We start from the raw sequence: 24350 nt of genomic DNA, 5'->3' as shown, positions 1-24350 counted from the left end.
CCCTCTGGCCCAATGGCTCTGTCTCCTGTGTCCCCACAATGTTGTATCCATTGTCTATGTCCCTGCACCCCTGTGCCCTGTGTCCTCCTGGCCCTCTGCCTTGTGGCTTGTGTCCCTTGGCCTGTGTCCCCCTGCCCCTGTACTCTGTCCCCCACATCCTGCATCCTGTGTCCCCTCCCCAGGTGACCCTGCCTGCTGCAGCACATACTGATGCACTGCCTGGGTGTCCCCACCACTGCTGGGACATGTCACGGGGACAAGGGTGACACACAGGATCCATGATCATGGAGTCATCGCCCTGGGGACATCATCTGCCCTGGGGACATTGGTGCTGTGGGCAGAGCTGAGGGGACACCAGACAACAGCAGCAGGATATAAATATTGGCTAAATAGATTTATTTTCATACAAAGAATACACATATCCCCCTGTTGGGACACCCCAACCCTGGGGGACACCCCGAGATGTCCCCAGCCACCCTGCTGGGTATCACCTCTATTGGCTTTACTGGCAGGATCTGTCCCCATTCCCAGAGTTTGGTGTCAATGCTGGAGTCACCTTGGGGACATCCCTGTCTCCTCTGGGGCCACCTCAGTGCCTGTGTCTGTGCAATGCTCACTCAAGGCACCCTGTCACTGGCCACCCTGCCCCACAAGGCACCCCCAGACCTGGTCCCCTGCTCCCTCATGCCCATGCTGGGGTCATCTCCAGACGTTTTAGGGTCCCCCCTGTGCCCTAATACTGAGGCTCGTACAGACCCCCCACCCTGCGCCATATGTACATGCTGGATAAAAGAAGAAAATACAGATATTTATAGTGGGGGGGGAAAATGCCCCCTGCCCCCACGAAAGTGTCCCCTGTGTCCCCATCCTCATGCCTTGCTGCCAGCCAGTCCTGTCCCCTGTCCCCAGGATGGAGGTGGCCGGTCCTGCCCCATCCTTGGCTGGCTGGGCACCTGTGCCTCAGTTTCCCCATCAGTCACAGGACTCATCACCACCCCCTTGCAATGGGATGGTGGGACACAGAGGATGCAGGGTGAAGAGGAGCGGGGATGGCCAACCCGGGGGACACGGACATGGCCACAAGCCCCAAGGGACATGGGACGAAGCTGGAGGTGCCCAGGATTTATGCCAGAGCATCTTGCCTCCCACCTCGCCCCGACAGAGAAACATCACAGGCAGAGCTACCTGAAATCCCCTTTTGTCCCCAAATTTGTCACACTGCTGTCACCCAGCCCCAGGCGTGGGAAGGTCAAGATCCAGCCACCCCACCTCCCTCTGGAGCAGGAGAGGAGGTGGCAGGGGAGGTCCACAGCGGGCTTGTGTCCATCCAGCTCAGCTGCGTTTGGTGACCATCTGCCGGTCCCTCTTCTTTTTCTCCATCAACCTGGTGGGGAGCGGGAGCAGGGTGGTAGCCTTAGGGACCCTCTCAAGAGGGACCTCCTGAAGGCACAGGGAGAGGACACTCACTTGCGGTTGCGGACTTCTGTGAGCTCCATCAGCCGCTCCTGGGCTGCCCGTAGCTCATCAAGGCGCTGCTGGTAGCGGGAGTCACAGCCATTGGTGCGCTCATAGCTGGAGACTTGGCTGGAGAGCTCGCTGGCGCGGTCCCGTAGCTGCTGGATGGATGAGTAGAGGTTCTCCTCATCTTCCTCCTGCTCCAACACAAGGGTGTGAGGCTGGTGGCATGGACAGGACACCCCAGGGTGCTGTTCTCTCTTGCTCCAGCTGGGGAAACTGAGGCACAGGGTTCTCCAAGCCACCTGGGCCACCTGCCTTGGCATTGATGATCTCAATGTGGATGAGAAGGGCAGCGAGCTCCAGGTCTTCAGTGTAGCTGTTCTTCAATGGCACTGACCGGTAGCCTGGACACAACACCACAACACAAGCTTAGCCCTATGGTGGGGTCTGAACCCCTCGCCACGGCCAGATCCCCAAGGAGATGATGATGATGAGGAGGAGGAGGATTGCAGGGGGGTTGGACCAGATGACCTTTAAAGGTCCCTTCCAACCCAAACCATTCCACGATTCAGTGATGATGAAGATGATGATGATGATGGTGGTGGTGTGGATGGAAGAACCATACCTGTTTTGAGGCCCTTGACAGGGAAGGTGGCTTGTGCCAAGAAGTTGGGGTCACTGAACATGTCCTCCTCATACACCACAAAGCGGAGGAAGGCAAACTCAGGGTTGTTGATGTCAAAGACAAACTGCTTGAAGATCCAGACAGGGTTGAAGCCATTGTCGGCTGGGGCCCAAGGAGAGAGCAGGGAAGGTCAGAGCAGGGTTAGATCCACGGACACCACCAGCATAGCACCAGCATGTTAGTGGGACATGCCAGTCCTCTTCTTTCCTCCATGAAACCCAGCCCCATCACCCATATGTCCAAGAAGACCCCAAAGGGCACAGTTAGGGTTGTCCCGGTGTCCCTGCCTGTCCCCAGGGTGCAGGGGCTGGGTGGGAATGTCACCCATGTGGACCCTCACCTACGACATCTGTCTTGTTCTTGCTGTTGTCATACTCAGAGCCGCACACCTCCACCTCCACGAAGGGGCACACGATGCTCCTCCCATTCTTGGGCAGGTGCCGGGCACCGAGGATCTGTGGGAGGAAGAGGAAGAAGAGGAGGGTGAGCTCCAGACATGATGGGCAAGGAAGGACTCCTCGAGCCAATCCTGTGGCTCTGTTGGTTTGGGCTTGCCAGAAGCTTCATGGCCATAATTAGCCACACCACAAATTATTTATGATTTTGGACTGGTTTTAGCTTGATTTTAGCTGTATCCATGAAATTATTTTAACAATTTTTGCTGGATTCATGCTGTGCTCAAGAGTCAGGTGCCTACAAACCAACCCCTCCCAGCTGTAACTCTGAAATTATCCAAAGGTTGAGTAAGGTGCTTCTACTTTACCCTCCCCCTCACTCTCGCTCAGGTTAGGCTCAACTCTGTGCAATTATGAGGTTGTCCCGTGGGAAAAACGATGCTGCATGCAGAGAAAGACCAGCAAACTCAAGAGAGTATGGGGTAATAAACTCCATGGAGCCAGTATGGGGCTGAAACATGTAAAAAGCACCCCCCGTTGACATAAAGACAGGGAAGAAGCAAGTCCCTGTCTTGATGGTGGACTTGTTGTCCTTGCCCACTTGCCTGCAGCTGGACTGTGATGGGTTCCACAATCTTCAGGCTGTTCTTGTCGAAGGGGTCAAAAGTCTCATCCCTCATGATGTCAGGCTGCAGAACGTAGCCACTGCGGCCACCGAGCATGAAGAGTGCCTGGTTCAGCTGCATCGGCTTGTCTATGGCCATGGGGACAGAGCAGCTCTGAGCCATGGGGCTCAGGGACCTCCGCAAGGTCCTTGGGCAGAAGGTCCTGCCCTGGCAAACCACTAAGAGCCCCAACCCTGGTTGGAAAAGGGACGCAGCTGGGTTTTGCATGAAGCACCCAGGAATGCATGGAGATGTCCCCATCAGGATGAGGAAAAAGGTTGGAGAGATCATTCAAACCACCTCCACCAACAGAACCCAGGGCAGAGCCACTGGGGATGGGGATTTTGGGGTGACCTCCAGGGATAAGCCCAGCAACCACCCCAGCAGCAGGATTTACCAGGCGTCTGGAAGTTGAGGGCCACAAGCTGGCTACCACAGATCCACATGGGCAATGGATCATAGTTGGAGGAGTCCAGGCGCTGCCCTTTGGGGTAGATGCGGCTGAGCTGGCGGCGGTTGTACTGCAGGAACTTCTTGCCCTTACTGCGGTTGGCGTACTTCTCTGCCTTGGTCTCCGGAAAGGAAGACATGTCCCGGTAGCATGCCTTGTCGGTGCCAATCTCTGAAAACACCAAGGTGGCCATTAGTGGAGGACACAGGGCTCTCTGGTGGCCTGGGGGTAGCCCACTACAACTGCTTGGTTTTCCCCACCCATCTCTTTCCATGCTCATCCCATCACACCCCTTCTCCAGCTCTTACTGTCCTCATCAAATGGCACCGGGCGGCAATAGACAACCAGCTCGGAGAGCTCCAGTGCAATCTTCTTCCTCCGCTCCATGATCTTCCCCTCTTGCATCTGCGCAAGGGAAAACAGGAGCTGAAAGTCTCCCCCCAGCCTCCTCCTTCAGAGATGCTGGGGGTCAGGACTGTCCATCCCCCATCCTCTGCACCCTGGTGCCCCTCACCCTGGCATCGGCGTTCTGTGTGGCCTCTCGGATCTTGGCCACCCACTCACTGAGTTCCTCCTGTGTGTCTGCGGCCACGTCCAGTGACTGGGCTGCGTGGGACATCTGCTGGGAATGGATGGTGAAGACAAATGGTTTGGAGCTCCTCCCGTCTTTGGAGATAACTATAAGGACATCAGAGGGGGGCTTTACTCGAAGACATTCCCAATGGATGGCTCTGTGGAGCAAACGAAACCTCAGCGGTCCCACTCCCGGGCCCCCACCAGCCCCTCCTGGAACCCCCCCCAGCCATCAGGGTCCTTCTCCTGATAGGATCCCATTTTTCTAATGTATGGTTTCAGCTTTCCATGCTGAAATGCATTGTCCTTTGAGCTGGGGGCAAATGTCCCCTGAATCATTTGGACCTCCAAATGCCCCCCCCCCCCATCAGCCAAATCCCTCTGAACCCAGCCCCATGTTGCTCCCCACCACATTGTGCCAAGCATCAGCCTGGCTGGCAATTGTGTGATGAGTTTAGGGAGCCTCAGCTCACAGCACCGAGCTTCAGCACAGGGTGCGCACCATCCTGGTGGGCTCCCACAGCCACAGTGAGAACGTGGTGGGGACACTCACCAACGTGGCAGGATGGCACGTCAATGAAGCCTTTCAAGAAGTTCCCCAGGGGGCTGTTTTCTGATGACTGCAAGAAAGGAAGGAAGACGGGGTGGTGAGGGAGGCATGCAGGGCTGAGCCTGGTGCCCACCCTGTTTAGCAGCCTTCCTCCAGCCCTCCAAATCAGTCAAGCCTGAGCAAAAGCAGAGAAAAACCACCTTCTTGGTATGCTCTGCTCCTCAGTCAAGACTCCCCCAGCCTCCAGATAAGGGTCTGAGCTGGCATGAGGCTGGGAGCATCCTCCAGCTTCCAGAACAGGGTTAAAGCTGGAGTGGGGCCATAAGCACCCCCCAGCCTATGGATAAAGGTCTGAGCTGGCATGGGGCCAGGAGCATCCCTCAGCCTCTGGATAAGGGTCCGAGCTGGCAGAGGGCTGGGAGCATCCTGTGGCTTCCGGATAAGGGTCTGGGCTGGGCATGGGGCTGGGAGCATCCTCCAGCTTCCAGAAAAGGGTCCAAGCTGGAGTGGGGGTAGGAGCATTCCCCAGCCTACAGATAAGGGTCTGGGCTGGCACAAGGCCAGGAGCATTTCAGGTGGCCTCGGTCCCAGGTGTGTGGGGACATGGCACTCACAGCCTCATCCTGCTCCTGCGCTTGCGTGCTGACAATCTCCTCCACGTAGTTGGCCGGGAACCACAGTTGCTTCTTGCCCCCATAATCCCCCCGCCACCTGCAATGGGTCAGAGGATCAAGGCAAGTGGACCAATCTGGGGGGGGACAGGGATGCTCATGCTGCATGCAATGTCAGGGAGCAGTCGGAGAAGGGATAGGGGGACAGAAAAGGAGGCAGTTAAAACCCACTGCGGGACAACCCATGGGAAAACCCAGGGTGTCCCCTCCACCTTCCACCCACGGCCATGCCCACCCGGGGGCCACCCAACTGCCCTCACCAGCCGCCGTCCTGCTTGTCAACGTTGTGGATGATGGCCTGCTTGCAGAACGACAGCTCATCCTCCCGCTGTGCTTTGTAGTCGTAGAGAGCCTTCACTGTGCACTGGGCCACCGGGGAGAGGGACATATGTCACCATCCAGTGCCCACGGACACTGGCAGGCAGCATGCCCACTCAGACCAAATCTTCAAGCCCCCATGGTGAAGCATGGGGGCTCCTGAGGGTCCAGTACTCCAAATGATGCCCCCAAATTGCTCATGCCAGCAGTGAAACATGTTAGAGGGGACAAGGAGGGCTGGAGGCATCTGTGGTCCTGTAGGACCACCACATTCAGTGCAAAGCAGGTTCCTCTTCTTCCCCCAATGGTTCCTTCTGGTGTACTAAGGGGTTAATCCCCTGATATTACCACACTCCCTGAAAAAAACCCTTTGGGTTAAGCGTTCCAGTGTCTGGTCTTAGCCTGAAAGCTGCTCTGCTGCAAAGGGACATTTAAGACACAGCAGTGCTGGACGATGTGGTTGTAGGATCACAGGGAAGGAATCCTGGAGCTCCAGTCAAGTCTCCTCCAAGGTCAGCTCCAAGACAGGCCCAGTCCAAAAACCTCCAAGGATGGAGACTGGGTCAGCTCTGAGACCAGTCAGTCCCAAAAACCTCTGAGGATGGAGACTGCATCACCTGAGAACTGACCCTAAACCTGCTCTTTTGGGGTTCCCCAGCGCACAAGGATCCGTGGGGATTTCATTGTTGTAGGGGCTAACTTGTGCCAGGTCCTTGGTCCAGCCTGGGCTCTCTCCAGACCTGCCCCTGCCACCACACTGTGACAGTGATGTTGGTGGAGTTCAGACTACTGTCCCCAGGCGATGCTGATGTGGGAACGGTCAAGTTCCAGCATTGCTTGAGGGTGAGAAAAATGCAGCAAAAAGTCATAACTTCTCAGGTCAGTGGTGGGAGATTTGGTGGGTCTAAGGATAACCACCCAGGAGCCCCAGCACTAGAATTGTCATGTCCCATCATCCTCCACCTCCCAGGGACACCAGCTTGGCCCCTTACCCTGGCCATTGGCATCTTGTTGGCCTCTACGTAGAAGTGGGGTGTCCGCACCTCATACAGTGCTCCATAGTCCAGCTCCTGCAAAGATAAATGCCTGAGTGGATCACCTGGATGCAGGCAGGGGCTACAAGGGGATGTGGTGGGGGCTGGGCTACTACATGTGATTGAAAGGAGGCTGAGAGGGACCTAATACCCCTTTGCAACTTCTTGGAAGGGAATTATGGTGGAGCTATAACTGTGGGCAATGGCTGCATAATGAGCTTGGACAGTTCTGTTTGGGCTTCAGCCGAGAGGCTGGAGGAGACCTTCCCACCATGGTGGAGCTGGGGACAGGGCTTGGTTACCCATGGTACAGAGCCACCATCACCACTGCTGGGAGCACTCACGGTGGTGCCCATCTTCTCCAGGGTCTCCTCGTTGATGGGGTAGCGCAGCTTCATCTTGCGGTAGAGTGGGTGCTTCTCATAGTAGCTGATGAGGTCCACAAGGCTCTCAAACTCAGCTGAGCTGCCTAGCATAAAGAGCCGACCCTCCTGCTGGATGCGGCAGTGCTTGATCTTCCCCTCCGCCCTGGGGCCAAGAGAGCCAAGGGAGGATATGTGAGGGGTAGCCGGACCCTTGTTCCATCATGGAGATGGGCAGGAGATGATGCCCTTCCCCCAGCAGGGATGCCACCAGGGTGACCGCCCTGAGGACATGGCCTTCCCATCACCACAGCTAGGTGGTCTCTGCTGTGACAGCACCAGGAGTCCCCTTGGTGTCACCTTGCTGACCCAGAGCAAGCACCTGCCACCCAGCATGGAGCCACAACAGACATGAGCCAGGCAGTTCTCAGCTTGGCCAGCAATGTGGGCATCGTGGCCAAGCCTGGCCAGCCTCAGCGTGCTGGGGTGACCACACTCACCGGAAGGAGATGGCATAGGAGTTGGGTTCACTGCGCTTGCGCACCAGGAAGGCTCCATCCCGTGGGACCCGCATCAGCATGTGCTCGGCCTGCAGGCGTGTCAGGCTGGCGTGGTACCACCTGGTTGGGCAGAGCATGGTGGTGGTGAGCTGGCATTGGCATTCCCACACCCCAGGGGGCACCCAAGACTTGACACCAGGGAAGGAGGAAGGTGGTGGACCCAAGGGACCGAGGGGATAGGGATGGGGACCATCCTCACTCTTTGCTTTCATGGGCATTGGGTTGGGGGACGGGGTCGGTGAGGCGCATCTCAAACTCGTTGCAGCGGAGTGGCACCTCGCGGTAGTGGCAGATGAGGCTGTAAAGGCTATCGAAGACCAGGTTGTCTGTCAAGTAGAACTTGGTGGCACCGGCCTCCTGGCGTGAGTGGATCCGGCAGTGCTGCACCCGGCTGGATCTCCTGCCACAGTGGTGAGGGAAAGGCAGGGGTGAGTCAATTCAGGTCCATGTCCCCACTGTTCCACGCTTGGGGGTCTGTATGCTTTCCCCCACAATAAGCTATTCCAGCCACCAACCCAGCCATTGGCTGGAGGGACAATCTCTGGTGGGATGACCAGACCAGCTCAGAGAGGGTGGGATCCTGCCTTCCCCCTGGAGCTCCTACCAGAAGGAGAGGGTGTAATCACCCACGAAGGTCTCGCTCTCGCGCACCAGGAAGGTGCCATCCTTGCCGCCTGTCTCAGTGCAGTACTCGTGCAGCAGCTTCTCAGCAATCTGTCGCCCGTCGCGGCCACCTCCCAGCTTCCCATGGAACCACTTTTCCGTGAAGTGCAGCTCATTGTTGTTGAACTCCTACAAATTCACCCCAAAATGGGTGTTGCCATCCACTTACCCTCACTACAGAGTCCTCCCTAAACTCCCCTACGGATGCATCTTGCCCCTCACACACCTCCTTTTGCTCCACCTCCTCTTCATCCTCATTGAACTGGTAGCGGGATGTCTCCTCTGAGTAGTAGATCTTGTTGCTTGTCAGGACAAAATAATGGGGGCTCCAGGTCTGGGAGGGAGGAAAAGCATCACCAGGGTGTGGAGGACGATGGCATGGATGGATGGGGCTTTGAGATGGCTGTTTCTGCCCTCTCCTGTCCCCCACAGCATTGCAATGGTCTAGGACAGCCCATGCCCCATGCCCAACCCAAACCCCAGTGCTCATCCCCATCTGACAGACCCCAATAGGCCCCTGGCTGCCATTGGCAGGGAGACCCTTACGTGGTCGATGGGGTCTTCAAGGTAGAGGATGCCATTCTTGATGGAGTTGCTGATGTCATTCTCTGAGTAACTGGCAGTGGAGACCTCCTCATACAGGTTCCCTTCAACCAGCTTCTTGTGCTGGGGACAGCCCAGGGAAGGGAGCTCAGCAGTGGGCACGGTGTCCCCGTTACACTGAGCTCCCAGCCCTCAGGCTATGCTTGGGTTCCTGCAGGTCCCTTTCCACCGCCCCCTGTTCCCCTGGACCAATCTTTTGCAGTAGAACATTGGAGAGATGTCCTACCTGTGCATAGAGGGATATCACTCTTGATTTCTAAGATTTGGGACTCCTTTGATTTAGAGAATCACCAGCCCTCCCAGCCCAACACAGTCCTTGTCTCTCCTGCAAAGAGGGGCTTTGGGGTGCTTTTTTCCAGCTCCGTACCTTGATTAGGATCTTCTTCTTGAGCTGGGTGGGTGAGGGCAACTCATCAGCATTGATGTCCACTGGCTTAGTGAGTAGCATGTCCCCGAAGACCTTCTTGAAGTGGGATGCCATGTTCCTCTGTTGGACAATGCTGCAGTGGTCTTCGATGGAGAGGATAATGGGGAACCTGGATGAAGCAGGTGGCAATGGTGGCCTTGGATTAAGGCAAAGGAGGGGTTGCCTGCCTGGCCCAGAACTGGGGTGTCATTGTGGGGCTAGGGCTTACTCAGAGGTGACAAACGCGTGCTCCTTGATGGTGTGCAGCACATCCAGGAACTTGATCTTGGAGGTGAGTGTGTGGCCATGGTAGATGATGGGGAGATCATCTGGACCATCCCAGCAGTCCACTGAGTAGGGAAACACCTTGGTTAACACATGCTGGGCACCAACTGTGCACGGGGGACCATATTTTTGAGCCCCCAAAGGACATGGAAGACTCCCCACCCCAGTGCTGTGGGATGGGTACAGGGGATGGTCTGTCTGATGCAACACGAGGTGCTGGGAGGAGCTCAGCATCTCTGCAAAGTGCTCTGGGGACTCACACTCAATGCAGCGGCAGCCCATGCGCAGGCAGCGGGCATACGCCTCCAGAGAGGATTCACTGGAGAACTGGTCCCCTGTCAGGTACCTGCAGAACAGAGAAGGACCATCAGCAGCCAGGGCTGCCCCAGCCTAGGTGATGGGATGCTCACGGAGGTCCCCAAGGAGAGCCCACCCTGTTCTTACGTGTTGTGGGAAGAAGAGATCCAGTACTGGGACAGGGGGTGGTTCATCTCCTCAGGCACCACACGCTCATACTTGGCGTCCATCACCATGTTCTCCTTGGAGAAGAGATACGTGAGGAACTAGGTGGGGGAAGCAGAGAGGTCAGAGCCTGATGGGACCAGGAAGACACCCCTGGGTGGGTACTGGGTGGGGCCACCCACCTCATCCAGCTGGAAGGAGGGGTCTGCTGCCTCACTGGAGCCCTCCTTGAGGTAGGTGCACATATAGTCCCGCACCATGCCCACGTCGCTGGCCCAGGGTTCCTGAAGTGCAAACGTGGCTGTCATTACATGGGGAACTGGGCTCGGGCATCCCATGGGGCAACCCTTGGGACCTATGGGGGTCCCCTAGGTTGGGGGGTGAGAGGGATGCTGCAGGGGTCTCTAAGAGAACCCACCTTCTGGTCATGTAGCAGGAACTTCTGGAAGTCATAGAGGGAGACTTGGCACAGCTCAGGGCGGTCCACATTCCTGGGACATGGAGTGGCCATCAGTGAGGACTGGGAGCAGGAATTGGGGTAGACCCCATGGGAGAGTCGAGGCTGCCAGTGTTCATCTGCAGCTCAGCCTCCCTATGCCCCCAACTCCTGCTCCACTCCTGCCAGCTGCGGCAGCCGGCAAGGGGCTTGGGGAAAGCACAGACCATAGGGGTGGTGGGGTGCAAGGGGAACCTTGAGCTGTTGGGTGTTGCTAGAGCAAACACTCCCACCATCACCCTGTGACCCGGGAGAGGTGGGCACACAGCCGGAGTGTGCTGCATTGCTTGAGGACATGGGGAGGAGGGAAGAGTAACATGTCCCCATATTCCCGGCACACATCCCCACTCCCATAACTTCTCATCCCTGCTCCCATTGCTGCTCCCTTCCTCTCTCCCATTCTGGTTTCATCCTTGCTCCCATTCCCACTCCCATCCCCACTCCCACCTCCACTCCCATCTCTGCTTACCTCTGTTTTCTGCTCCCATCCCTGCTCCCTTCCTGCTTTCAGCCCCTCTCCCATCCCTGTTCATCCCTGCTCCCATCCCTACTCCCACCTCCACTCCCATCTCTGCTCATCCTTGATTCCACCCCTGCTCCTGTCCCTGCTCTCAGCCCCTCTCCCATCCCTGCTCATCCCTGCTCCTGTCCCTGTTCCCATTCCCCCTCCCATCCCCATTCCCATCCCTGCTCATCTCTTCTCCCATTCCCGCTCTCATCTCCGCTCCCATCCCTGTTCCCATCCTCTGCTCTGCTCCTCAGTCTGGCTACATAGACCACCCGATGCAACCAGCCCTTGGAGGCTTGGCCGGGGTGGCACCTGTGGGACTGCAGGGTACTCACCGCAAGGGGAAGGAGAGCTCCAGCTGCTCGATGACCTGCAAGGCAAAGGACAGGATCAAGCTTAGCTGGTGGGGGATGCGCCACACTGGGAAGGGGCATGCTTGGGAAGACAAGCCATGGCTCTTACCGACTTCTGTGCATCAAACATCAGGTTTTTGTAGAACTGGATGAAATGGGAGAAAGTCATCTCATTCCTGGCTTCCACCTCCTGTGGGAGATGGTGCTGCATGAGAGTGGGGCCACCTGACTGGAGCCAGTGACGCTGGGGCTGGCTCCAGCCCGGCTATGGGAGCTCAAAGACCATCCCTCTGCATGGCTGGGGTGCCCAGGGGGTCCTTACCATGAGCTTGTCCCTCAGGAACCTCATGTTGGGTACACGGTAGTTCACCTGGGGCAGCATGGCCTTCAGGTCCTTCACTGTGATGCTGCGGGAGGGTAAGCCAACATCAGTGCACTGGCCAGACCCAGGAAAGGATGGCTAACTCCTAGATGGGTCTCAGCTCCTGACACCAAGGGACCCACCCCAAATACTGGTGCCGGCATGGGACTGCCACCCAACCAGACTGTGGACTCTTGCAGTGGCACAGGACCCCTAATTACATGGGGTCTGGCATGAGTGTGAGCAGAGGGTTAGGGAGAAGGAGCACATCCAAGAACCAATAGGGTGCTCTAAGCCATCATCCCAGCTAGAGATGACGCCCACCCTCATCATCATTTCAGTCCAAGTTCACTTGATTTGGGTTTTTTCCTGTCTTGGGGAGATGTTTATGGGCTGCATCAATGTCCCGGCCCCTCCTGGTGCTGATGGAAATGCAGCAGCAGGCATGGGGGCATCAGGGTCCCCATGGTCCTTACAGCAGTGAGGAGGGGATGTGCACTTGGGTCTCTGATTTTCAGTGGCTTTGAGCACCCCAGATAACCTGGTACTACATTGGCCCACAAACCTCACCCCCAGCCTGGCTGAGCCTTCAGATTTGAGGTGCGAGCGGGGGGATACGGCCCTGTCCAGCCAAACCCACCAGCCACTTCCTGGCACAGGGCTGTGCCATGCTCACCTGCCTTCCCGCGACCGGTCCATCCCATCAAACTGTTTGCGAAGCCACCTGGGAAGGAAGGGATGGATAGACAGTGCTCAGTCCCAGGGGGGACAAAAGCCCCCTGGGTTTGCCTCCAGAGGGGCACTGGGAAATGGGACCTAATGGTCCTTCCTCACCTCTCGATCTGTAGCGGGGTCTGGGCTTTCTGGGTGTCCACCACCAGCCAATTGAGGCCTGTTATCCACAGGTTGATGTCCTCCTCGCAGAAAGCTGGAAGAAGAAGAAAGAGGTGGTGAGGTTGGGATGCGGAAGATGGGATGATTGGGAGGGAGTGAGAGCCCAAGGGTGGCAAAGGGGAGCAGGAAGGGAAGCCACGCACCAGCCACGCTGAGTGTCCGCAGTCTGAAGTCCATTCCATAAAGGATGATGAAGCACATGGTGAAGTCGAGCTTGCGAGCATCCTCGGGGTAGCGCTCGAAGTCCCGTGAGTTCTTCCCCAGGCGGATCTCCTTGATCTCCCGAATGTCGACTGCAGGGAGAGAGGAACATGGGAATGTCCCCTGACACCCTGCAACCACGGACCCATGTGCAGGGCTCGGGGAGGCTGCAGGAGGTGGGACTGTCAGGAGCCCATGTGTCCTCTGGGGAGCCTTGTCCCCAGGGTGGCGCATCCCCATGACACTGCTCACAGGTGTGTGATGGTATTGTGGGCGCAGTGCCCACGTGTCCTCCAGGGAGACAGGCCCCCACTGCCCTCCAGTGATGTCTCTGCTAGTGTCATGCTACCCATGGCTATTGCATGTCCATCAGGAAACTGTGTCCCCAGAATGGGGCATCCCCGTGGCACTGCCTGTTGGTGCATGCATGGCCATGTGACCTCCAGGAATCTGTGTACCCAGGACAGGGTGGCCCTGCAGCACTGCTGCACTTGTGTGACAGCACCATGGGTACGATGGCCACATGTTCTCCAGGGAACTGTGTCCCCAGCATTAAGTGTTCCTGCAGCACTGCTGCAGCTGCATGACAGCATCGTGGGTGCCATGGCCAAGTGTCCCCAAGAAGGGGTGTCCCTGCAGCACTGCTGCAGCTGTGAGACAACACCATGAGTGCCACAGCCACACAACCTCTAGGGAACCATGTCCCCAGGGCAGGGTGTCCCTGTAGCACTGTTGCAGCTGTGTCACAAGAGCATGGGTGCCATGGCCATGTGTCCTCCAGGGAGCCATGTCTCTGGGGATGGGGTGTCCCTGCAGCACTGCCTCCAGGTGTGTGAAGGCACCACACTCCTGTTTGTCCTCCAGTGACTCGTGTCTCCAGGATGTGGAGTTCCAACAGTGCTGCCCACTGATTTCCTGGCTTTGTGGGTGCCACGTGTCCTCCAGGTTCAGCCTGCCCCATCCCAAACAGCGTGCCTCCAGCCACCTCTCCCCTGCCTCCTCCTCCCCAAGACAGAACCTGCTCGGGGTAGGCTGAGCTCATCTTTTAATTGAAGATGTCTGCCCAAAGGTGGCAATTTGAAGCCCTGGCAGCCCAGACCGCAGGGTGTTTCTTTCCTGCTGCACTGCTCTCTCATTATCTTGCTATATAAAGCCCCACCAGCGGCAGGAGGGCTGGGTTTCCGGACCACAGTCTTCCTCACCACTACACTGCCAAAGGAGACTTCTGACTACTGGTTTTGCCAAGTGGACACATCCTACTGGGAGCAGAATAATAATATGTTGATGATTTTAGTAATAATACCCAAAGTTGTTCTCAATACCATGAGCATCACCCCCCAGGCAGCTTTGCACTTGGGGGCTGAGCCACCGGCACCGGAAAGGTCATTGTATGGCTGAGGGCAACCGGACCACTGTGCCGGGGTATTGTCCTGCCAAGGAAATGGGTCATTTCCCGGAGAATTTCCAGCCAAGACGTGTTTAGGATGTGGCGGTGGGGAAGGGTGCGGAAGGGTGCAGGCGCGTCAGTGGCTTGATGGAAACCCTCAGCCTAATCCAAAGTGGGGAAAGAAAAGCTGAATGTGGGGAGGAATAAGGGATGAGGGAGAAATTGGCCTGATTAAGCAGGAAAAGAGGTGCAGAATAGTTTAACTTGGCAGAAAAAATCCATAAAGCACTGGAGGCTTTATCCAGCCTCCTCTTGCTGGATGACCACAAGCCAAATTTCACAGATTGGAGTGGGATTTTAACACAAGTGATACACAGGGGATCTGCGCCCCTGCATGTGCTTTATTTTGGGAGTAGATCTCAAGAAATAAAACCCTGTTGCTGTCTCTGTGCAGCCCCCATGTCTTGGAGAAAACCCTCTTTGATGCAAACAGGCAGATATTTGGGAGTAAAAATGGGTTTATAGGTTAAAAACCAGCTGCTCATCCCCAAACCTGTCTTTCCTCACAGTACCAGAGAGAGATGAGAAGCCAGTGGCTATCAGGGCTCCACCAACAAATTGCAATGTAGCCATCCCCCCAGTTCAACACCAGGTCCCTGGTCCCTGCCTGGCTTGTGCTGGGGACCCCCGAGCTGGGCGCAGTGCTCCGGGGGGTCTCCCCAGAGCAGAGCAGAGGGGCAGAATCCCCTCCCTCGCCCTGCCGGCCACGCTGCTCGGGGTGCAGCCCAGGATAAGGTTAGCTTTCTGGGATGTAAAAGCATGTTGCAGCTCATGTCCAGTTTTTCATCCACCAGTACCCCCAAGTCCTTCTCCACAGGGCAAATCGCCTGGCCCCACAAAAAAGCCAGGGGAAGAGGGAGCGGCACGGGGCTGCACAATGCAACACGGCCGGCGGCTTCCTGGAAACCACATCTGCAGCGGATTTGCAGCAATCATGTCAGAAGTATGTCTCCAAACTCCTCCCTGCATTGTCTCAGGGGTCCCGGGTGATTAAAACACTCTGGAAGTCAGTTCCAGCTGTGAAAATCCCTTTTCTCTTCTAATGCAAAGCAAGCAGCATGGTGCAAAGAAGATTTTAAATGGTGGGAAGATGATGTAGGAGCAAGTTCTGCCCAGTGGCTTTTAGGGATGCTGAGAGCCTGGGAGTTTTCTTAATGCATTAGGAGAAAAGCAAAACAAAGCAGCTGGAGGGGATGGTTGTGCTGGGAAAACCCACTGACTTGGGCAGTGCTGTGGTGGCGGTGAGCCATGTGCACTCGTGTTTGCCTTGGTCATGCCTTCTTGTAGGACACGTAGCAGCTCAGACCCTCCTGTACAGGTGTGATTGGATGACCCTATCCCCCAGAGATCCCCGTGGTGCTGTGAAGCTGACATAAAACCTGAAATAAAAAATTTCCTCCTGGTCCAGTGGTGTTAAACCCCATCTGGATTTTCACCTCCCCAAATGGTCCTGTTTGTAATTATTTGGCATTAGTGAGGCTGGAAGTGTGATCCCAAATAGCTGTCGTCATGGCAAACCACCCCTCCAAAATGCTGCTGGGTTTGCCAAGCTGCCTTTACCCCTATTTCTTTAAATTTCTTGTAAAGATCCCTTTTGGACGGTCTTCTGCTAGATTTCATCCTTGTGCTGGGGATAAGGGTCTGCTGAGGGTGATAAACTGGAAACCCTCCAGGATGAGGTTAATTTTGGAGGCGATGCTACAGGTTACCCCATGGCATGGACACTCATCCATTGGCTGCTTAATGAAGCGTGTAATTAGCCTACATGGCACAGGGCTTCTAAGGGAGAGCCAGGATCTATGTTCTGGTCTTGCCAGTCCATAACAGAGACATCAGCGCAGTTGGTTGTCCCTGCTAATCCCTCTGCAAGCGGGGTGCCTGGTTGAAGGGGTGATTTAAAAAGGCCCGGGAAGGAGTGAGGTCAGGCGCGGGGTGGGAGCAAGACCCCAGGGATGAATAGGAGATCCTGGTGCTTCCACAATATCACAGCAAGTGGGAGGATGTGTAAGCACAGAGCAGGGCTGGACCAGGGGGTGAAGATGCTCCAGCCCAGCATCAAGACAGGGATTGCTCCCACGCTGGCCTGGGGAAAGCAAGTGGTGGGACTGAATGGCAGAATTGTATCATTTCCAGAGGGATTTTCTTTTTTTCCCCCCCCTTCTGCATGACCTTGGAGGATGTCCACTCATTCCCACAGAGGGTTTTGGGCCATTGCATAGGAGTAGCCATATCCCAAGGCACTGGTGGGGAAACTGAGGCAGGGCATTGGGCATTGGGCACTGGGAGCGACCCGAGACCCTGACCCAGTGGCATGCAGTGCTCCCAAAACAAAACAAGCAGCTGGAAATGTGTTATTGCCATGAGCAAAGAATGAGCTTTTACCCATGAAGACCAAAACCACCTCTCCAAAAATGGGTGCCTTTCCTTCCCTCGCCCATCCCTCCTCCACCTCTCACAAATCTACTCCCATGCCCAGCAGGTCCAGACAAGCACGGATCGTACTCGTGCTGATACTCATCTCTGGGTGCCACCTTCTTTCCCAGCTCAAAGCCTTGCCATGGCTGGCAGTCCAGTTCAGGGTCAGCCCCTCTGAGCAGGAACTGAACCCTCCTGGGGATTTTGCTCTGTCTTGCATAAAATTAGTGGTGGGTGGTGATTTTTGGGTGGGTGATCCGTGATTCCTAAATACACCATCCACATTCCTCTGGGGAAAAGGCATCTGTCACTTCCCAAACCTCCAGGGTGGGCCTTGCCATCCTCCAGGTGAGATGATACCCCCAAACTGGGTTCCTCCCTGCATGTGGATGTGGGATGAGGCAATGGTATAGCTCCATTTCACCCCAACCCTGTGTTTTCATCCATTGACTCTTTTTAGCCCAATTTAAGAGGAGGTGCAAGCCTTGAGGTAACAAGCAACCAGGTAATGAACACCAAGGTGTGGAGCTCCACTGATGCCCAGCAGTGGGATGATGCCTCAACAGCCTACTAGCCACCAGTGAATCCACACAGGTAACAGTGATTTTTATGGATGCTTCAGTGGGAGCATCTCCTATGCTGGACACCAGTGCTACCAGTCCAAACTCTGCATTGACATAATTAATGCATGTGGGGCAGAGCCCAGCTGGCCAGGTCCTTTCTGGGCTGCATGGGGCCACCAGCACGCTCTACTCCATGCTGCTGCCTGCCCCAGCAGTCAAAGCACCGTGAGCAGGCAAGGCGATGACCAGCTCCTTTACCTCCTTGCCAGGGAGGGTATAAAACCCTGGGGATGAAATGGCAGCAGCTTGATGCCTGTAGCAACTTATGGGCCATGTGAGATGGGATGGAGGAGGCAAGGGCTGCTGAGACCAGCAACTCCTGCATTTATATCTCTGGGCACCCCACGATGGCCAGGCACTCAATCATGGCCAGAGACCCCATCATGGTAGGGCATCCCATTGCAGCTGGGCACCCTACTATGTCCAGGCACCCCACCATATCTGGATATCCCATTGTATCTGGACATCCCACTGTGGCCAGGCATTCCCACTATGGCCAGACAATATGGGGTCACTGTAGTCAGATGCCCCACTGTAGCCAGGCACCCCACCATTTCCAGGCACCCCACCACAGCTGGACACCCTACCATGACCAGGCACTTCATCACACTGGGCATCCCACCGTGACCAGGCACCCCACTGTGACTAGGCACCCCACTGTGGCCAGACACCCCACTGTTCTTGGGCACCCCACTGCAGCTAGGCATCCCACCACAGCAGGACACAGTAGGGCACCCCATCATAGCCAAGCACCCCATTGCCAGGCACCCCACAGCCAGACGCTCCATCATGGTTGGACACCCTATGGCCAGGCACCCCACTGCATCTGGACATCCCACCATGGTAGGGCACCCCACCACAGCCGGGCACCCCACAGCCTGTGACCTCAGCATGGTAGGGCACTCCAACATATCCAGGCACCCTGCAGCCAGGCTCCCCCATGGTAGGACATCCCACCACAGCCATGTGCACCATAGTCAAGCACCCCACCACAGTAGGTCTCACCAGAGCCAGGCATCCCACAGCCAGGCACCTCACTGCAATGGGACATCCCACCATGACCAGACACACCACGGCCAGGCTCCCTGCCACGAGTGGGCATCCCACCATGGCTGAGCACCCCACAGCCAGGCACCCCACCACAAGCATGTCCCCAGCCCCCAGCACTACTGTCACTGATACTCACTGTCCCCCTCCACCTTCTCGGGTGTCCGGCTCCAGATGATCTGCCGGGTCTCCAGCTTCACCTGGAAGGTCCTTCGCTCTGGCCTCTGAGACTTTTTCTGATAGAATAAGGTGAGGACGGTGCCCATCTCCAGGCAGCGGAGGATCCTGCCCATGTCCCCTGCCTCCATCCTGCCGTCCTCCAGAAAGCCATTGACGCTGTTGAGCCTGGCCACAGACATCTTCACTGTGCGGCCATCGCCCAGCGGAGCCGCAGAACCAGGGTTGTCTCATGCAGAAGAGGACGAACCAAAGAGGCGAAACCTCCCCGGGGATTTTCTCAGCTTGCCCCAGGCGTGGGCTTCCTCTAAGGCCGACGACCCCTCCACCGCACCACGGCCAAGGCAGGGAGCCGGGCTTGGCGGCACTGGGGAGGGAAAGGGTGGACTGGAGATACCGTGACCTTCTCGCTGAGGCTGAATCTGGCCCCGGTGTTGGCATCCAGCGGCAATGGGAGAAGATGGGCAGCGTCGGCGGTGATGGCCTTGTGGTTCCGAGCCAGGGGTGAGAAAAACCATCCGGCCACTGCAGGATGGCAGGGGGTCCTTTGCGGGTGAAGAGGGTGGTGTGGGGGGAAAACCCAGCCGAAAAAAAGCAAAGTCACCCCAGAACTGATGGTGCCTGCGTTGAGGTGGCAGATCCCCACCCCCGGCCTCCGGGCCAAGCGGGGCCGGGGCTGGGAGCGGGGTGCAGTGAGGGAGTGCCGAGGGGTGCTCAGCCAGCCTGGGGAGAAGCGGGGTCCCAGCAGGGCGGGATGTGGGATGCAGGTTCGGGGTGGTGGGGGGGGGGGGGGGGGGTGCTCCCGCCAGCTGCCTGCCACCCCTCTCCTCTGCCTCTTAATTTCGGGCTGATGAAATGGACGCCCAGAGGAAACTGCAATCACACATGGCCGGAAAGAGATCAGAAAGGAATTTAAAAAAAAAAAAAAAATGCAGGATCTTGGAGAAAGGAAAATCAGAGCAGAGGAAAAGACGGCTGAGGGTGACATCTAGAGGAACTCAAGATGGGGACCGGCTTTGCGGGGTGCCCCAGGCCTGCCACCGGCTCGGGGGCACGGTGGGGTGGGGATGGGTTTGCCTGGGTGGAAAATTGGTTGCTTGGCAAAAAGGGGTTAAAGATAAGGAAAACGGCTGCTGTGGCTTTAGTTCCTGGCTGTCCCCGCCTCCACACTGATCTCGGACTGAAGCCCATGAGTGACCCAGACCAGAGTCACTGCTGTTATGAGTTTTGTCCTTCCTCAAATATAAGGGAAGAAAGGGGCTGGGGACTGCAGTGAGGGGAAAGAAACGCAGCCAGAGAAAGGGGGGAAGGCAGTGGGGGACAGGGCTTGGTGTCCCAGCCCCTGGTTTGTCCCTTTAATGGGTGCTGGATGGGCAAAGACCTGCAGGTGCTACGGAGGCAGATGCTTTGTGCAGGGATTTGGGGGAAGCAGGGGTGTGAGGTGAAACCAGAGGTGTGGGGTGTGGGCAGGGGCTTGCTCCACAGCCTCACACTTTGGGGATTTGGACCAAGAGGGGATCTTGTGGTGCTGGGGCTCTGAGACTCCTGCAGCATATTGGGGTCCTGTTAATGGGGGCCCAGACACCTGGGGGTGCCAGTGATGCAGGCTCAGGCACCTGGGGATCCAAGTGATGAGGCTTAGGCATCCAGGGGTGCCAGTGCCAGAGGCTCAGGCACCTTGAGGATTAAGGTCATGGAGGCTCAGGTACCCTGGGGGTCCCTGTGATGACAGCTCAAGCATCTGGGGGTCCCGGTGATGGAGGCTTAGGAACCTGGAGGTCCTGGTGTTGGTTGTTCAGGCACCTGGGCATTCCTGCAATGAAGGCTCAGGCATCCAGAGGTGGCAGTGACAGAGGCTCAGGCACTCGGGATTCCAGATGTTGGTGGTTCAGGCAGCTGGGATTCCTGGTGAGGGAGGCTCAGACACATGGAGTTCCAGGTGATGAATGCTCAGATACCTGGGGATCCTGGTGATGAAGGCTCAGGAACCCAGAGGTCCTGGTGTTGGTGATTCAGGCACCCAGGGGTGCCAGTGATGGAGGCTCAGGCACCTGGGGATCCTGGTGATGGAGGCTCTGCAGAACCAGGGCTTGCCAAAGGCGCTTGTGGGAGGGAGGACACAGGAGCTGCTGTGAACAGGAAGCTGTGCAGACCATTTCAGGCCTAAAATCCCTGAAAAACCATTTTACTCATTAAATAAGGGACATGTTAAGAGTTGGCCTGAGCCCTCTAAAATCCTTACTCTTTCCCCACAGGCTGCCAAGATCCTTCTGGTTTGCAGGTTTACTCCCTGCTTACGGGAGATGTTTTCTCTCCTCCACGAAGAAGAAGCCTTACCTTTCTTTTAATTCTCCTCTTGCTGGAAACACTGCCTTTCCTCTCCCTCTCCCCCAGCCATATCTGATCTTCTCATCTCAGAGGAACCCAGAGCCCTGCAGTGAAGCAGGAGCAGCACAGCATTGGCCACCAAGCAAGGGACCTGTCCCAGCTTTGGGGAGGATGTAGGGTCAGGAGAAATGTTCCTTCCACATGTGTGCCCATTCAAATTGCAGCAAGAGCTGAGGAGTGGCGATGGCCCCTATGGTGGTGGCATGTACGGATCCACTGGAAACCACTGGAGTCTCCACTGTCATGGCATGGGATGTGCCAACACATCCTGATGCTCACACGTACGAGGGGCTGCAAATTGTACCTTCATCCTTCCAAAAACAATGATGGAACTGGTACGTCAGAGCAAAGCACCATCTTGCTGGGTTTTGCCAATGCTGTTTCCAATTGCCATTGCAGGGACAGGTATCCTGGCAGCCCTGGCAGGATTTGGCACGTGTGAACCTCATGAAGTTCAATGAGGTCAAGTGCAAGGTCCTGCGCCTGGGTTGGGTCAATCCCCAGTATCAGTACAGGCTGGGGGATGGAGGGATTGAGAGCAGCCCTGGGGAGAAAGACTGGAGGATACTGGTGGGTGAGAAATGGGACATGACCTGGCAATGTTTGCTCGCAGCCCTGAAAGCAACTGTCTCCTGGGCTAGATCCAAAGCAGCGTGGCCAGCAGGTTGAGGGAGGGGATTCTGCTCCTCTGCTCTGCTATGGTGAAAACACCCCCTGGAGCACTGCATCCAGCTCTGGGGTCTTCAGCACAAGACAGACATGGACCTGTTGGAACAGGTCCGGAAGAGGGACGCAGAAATGGTCCGAGGGCTGGAATCCCTCTGCTGTGGAGAAAGGCTGAGAGCGCTGGGGTAGTTCAGCCTGAAGAAGAGAAGGCTCTGGGGAGACCTCATAGTGGATTTTCAATATATAAAGGGGGTTCATAAGAGAGATGAAGAGAGACTTTTAACCATGGCCTGAAGATTTAAGACAAGGGGCAATCATTTTAAACTGAGAGAGGGTAGTTTAAATAAGACATAAGGAAGAAATTATTTATGATGAGGGTGGTAAAACACCAGACCAGGATGCCCAGAGAAGTTGTGGATGCTCCATCACAGGAAGAGTTCAGTATCAGGCTAGATGGCACTTTAAGCAACCTGATCCATTGGGAGATGTCCCTGTTCAGGGCAAGAGGGCTGGACTAGATGACCTTCAAAGCTACCTCCCAACAAAAAACATTTCATGATTCTGTGATTCTGTTACCTCATTGGGGCTGGATGCCCAGGGAGCAGCTTTGCACCACCTGGTAGTGACTCAGGACTGGGGTATTTAGGCTTTTACCCCCATGAGGGCTAGTCCCACACTAAGGGCCTTGGCTGATTGGAGAGCGGGGAGAGATCTCCATCTTTGCTCTGGCTGAGTGCAAAACTTCCCTTTCCCAAAGAATTAGGGGACAATATGGGGTGAAAGAGATCCTGAAGATTTGGGTTTTTTTCTTTCTTTATCCATGAATTAACTTCTTTTTTCCCCCTTCTCTGGAGCAGAATAAACTTTTGTTTAAGGCAATAAGCTGCAGAGATACTGGCTTCTTGTGTTTATGTTTTTCATTTCTAGGCAAATCCCATTTTGGAGCCCCCTGAACGCAAGTCTGGGAACTGAACATCCTGACCGCAGCGAGCCGTGGTGGATTGAGGATCAGAATAGAATATTGTTTTTACACAGGGGATTTAACAGCCTGGGTTTGGCTTCTGATGTCCATCCAAAGCACGCGGGCGGAGAAGGAATGCTCTGTTTTCAGTCTGCAATGGAGTCACTGTTTTAATTTTAGCTTCTCTGGAGCAAAGCTGTAAGCCAGCCGTTACCAAAGCAAAGCACCCTATGGAGGCTGGAAGGGGTAGAGGAACAGGAGGCATCAAGCAAGCTTAATTGCCTCTGTGGCTTTCCATGGTTGACAGTTACTGCTGGATGTCAGCATTAGCCTCTGCTTTGCTCACAGCTCACCAATGTCCCGGTGACTTGGTGCTGTCTGCAGAGCTCCCAAGCCCCCAGTGGGAGAGCAGTCAGGTCAAAACAAACCCAGAAAGGTCTCAGAATTTCACCACCTTCTTCCTGAGCATCCTTTAGTCTCTGCCAGGGTTTGCAAAGTAATAGCCAATGCCACTTTTCCTTCAATAGCTGCTGTGAGATCCAGCAAATGCCACTGCTCAGTCACTAACTCACAACTCGGTATTTGTTGAGAACAGTTTGCTTCCCCCTTCTTTGGTGGTATTGTGAAATTCCCGAAACCTCGTTGTGCCAAGAGGATGTGCAAATGTTTTTAGCAATGAACCCCTGAGTGGCAGGTCGTGCAACATGGGAATGTCGCAATGGCAGCTAGTGTTGTAACCGCACTAGACCAGGATAAGCACAGATCCCTGGCTGAGCATGCTCTCCAGCAGAGCTCCGCCAAGCAATGCTGGTCAGCAGTGCAAGCTGAATGGGCAAAGTGTATTTCTAATGCAAATATTTATAATTGTCAGTGTATGGACTTTCTTAACTTTTCCAAACAGGGAAAAGTCCAATGCCCAAAGCACCTGGGAAGCAAAGTCCTCCCTCCTTCACAACTGAAGCTGGACCAATAATTTTTTTTTTCATGTGAACAAATAGTTATGAAGATGCTGCCATGGTCTCATGCCGGGTTGGTAGCACCATCATACCCTTTGGAAATGACGCATTCACTGCAATGGAAACAGCCATGTTTCCATTTCCAGGAGCCGGTGGGTTCCTGTGAGTCACTGTGGTCACAGACACCTCCTCACTCGGTAAAGGAAAATGCATTTTGCTGTGGGGTGTCATTTAGCCCACTGGATCCCCGGCCCCACAGAGCAGAGGACTTGGGATGTTGTCAGATTAATTGAGGTGTAAATGCTTTTGCTGCTTAGTAAGGTTTATGGTTTGTCGTTGGTCCTTGCTACCTCCATGCGAGCTCAAACCATCCTGAGTTCTGCAGGTGAGCACGGTGGGGAAAAAAGAGGCTTTGCTCTCTGTCCCTACTCCACATATCTCAGAAAATAATTGCCCTGGCTGGGAATGATAGTGATGTGGAAGTAGACAGATCATTGTTCTGATTTCTCCCTTTCCTCAAATACATGTATTTAGGTCTGCGTGCAGCTCATCCACCAGCAGCGAAACCACAGGCAAGAAAGAGGGCCAAAAAATAGACATCACAGCAGAAAACTAGTGCCCACTTGATAAATGACAGTGGCTTTGCCTTTAGGATTGTGCAGCAGTTTCTTTTCCTGTTACTGACATTTTCGTCTCTGTTTTCCATCTAACCCAAG

The 24350-nt window shown here is 55.6% G+C and overlaps 1 protein-coding gene and 1 long non-coding RNA gene across 3 annotated transcripts; one reads left to right on the top strand and one right to left on the bottom strand.

Moving 5' to 3' along the window:
• Positions 1-375: 375 nt before the first annotated feature.
• LOC102046961 (1-phosphatidylinositol 4,5-bisphosphate phosphodiesterase gamma-1-like) lies at positions 376-19705 on the bottom strand. Of its 2 annotated transcripts, none has more exons than XM_027812989.2 (32): positions 18626-19705; positions 12897-13046; positions 12694-12787; positions 12536-12583; positions 11821-11905; positions 11608-11688; positions 11481-11515; positions 10560-10632; positions 10324-10425; positions 10124-10218; positions 9940-10025; positions 9624-9744; positions 9356-9524; positions 8932-9051; positions 8612-8719; positions 8327-8514; positions 7922-8122; positions 7663-7782; positions 7145-7328; positions 6759-6836; positions 5709-5812; positions 5392-5488; positions 4781-4847; positions 4169-4332; positions 3963-4059; positions 3601-3825; positions 3144-3292; positions 2484-2598; positions 2084-2245; positions 1774-1862; positions 1468-1652; positions 376-1384 (listed from the first exon to the last, which is right to left on the bottom strand). In XM_027812989.2, the coding sequence occupies exons 1-32, from the start codon at positions 18843-18845 to the stop codon at positions 1333-1335; spliced, it is 3864 nt and encodes a 1287-aa protein (XP_027668790.1). In that variant the 5' UTR covers positions 18846-19705; the 3' UTR covers positions 376-1332. The 2 variants fall into 2 exon arrangements, with proteins under 2 accessions (XP_027668790.1, XP_027668789.1); XM_027812988.2 differs by having other exon boundaries at positions 10124-10242; positions 18626-19703.
• Positions 19075-23437, top strand: LOC114017329 (uncharacterized). The gene is made up of 2 exons (XR_008731476.1): positions 19075-19167; positions 20919-23437. It is a non-coding gene; the product is annotated as an uncharacterized LOC114017329 (long non-coding RNA).
• The last annotated feature ends 913 nt before the right edge of the window (positions 23438-24350 follow it).

The sequence above is a fragment of the Falco cherrug genome, chromosome 3, assembly GCF_023634085.1.
Source record: "Falco cherrug isolate bFalChe1 chromosome 3, bFalChe1.pri, whole genome shotgun sequence".
Lineage (NCBI taxonomy): Eukaryota > Metazoa > Chordata > Aves > Falconiformes > Falconidae > Falco > Falco cherrug.
This window is presented reverse-complemented; position numbering and strand designations above follow the sequence as displayed.

What these genes read in the sequence shown, in the direction of transcription:
- LOC102046961 (XM_027812988.2), bottom strand. Translation starts at nt 18,845, where the DNA reads ATGTCTGTGGCCAGGCTCAACAGCGTCAATGGCTTTCTGGAGGACGGC. An exon ending in TGGAGAAGATGGGCACCACC is followed by an intron (nt 6,837 to 7,144) that starts GTGAGTGCTCCC and finishes TTATCTTTGCAG; the next exon opens with GAGCTGGACTATGGAGCACT. An exon ending in GAACAAGACAGATGTCGTAG is followed by an intron (nt 2,246 to 2,483) that starts GTGAGGGTCCAC and finishes CTTGGGCCCCAG; the next exon opens with CCGACAATGGCTTCAACCCT.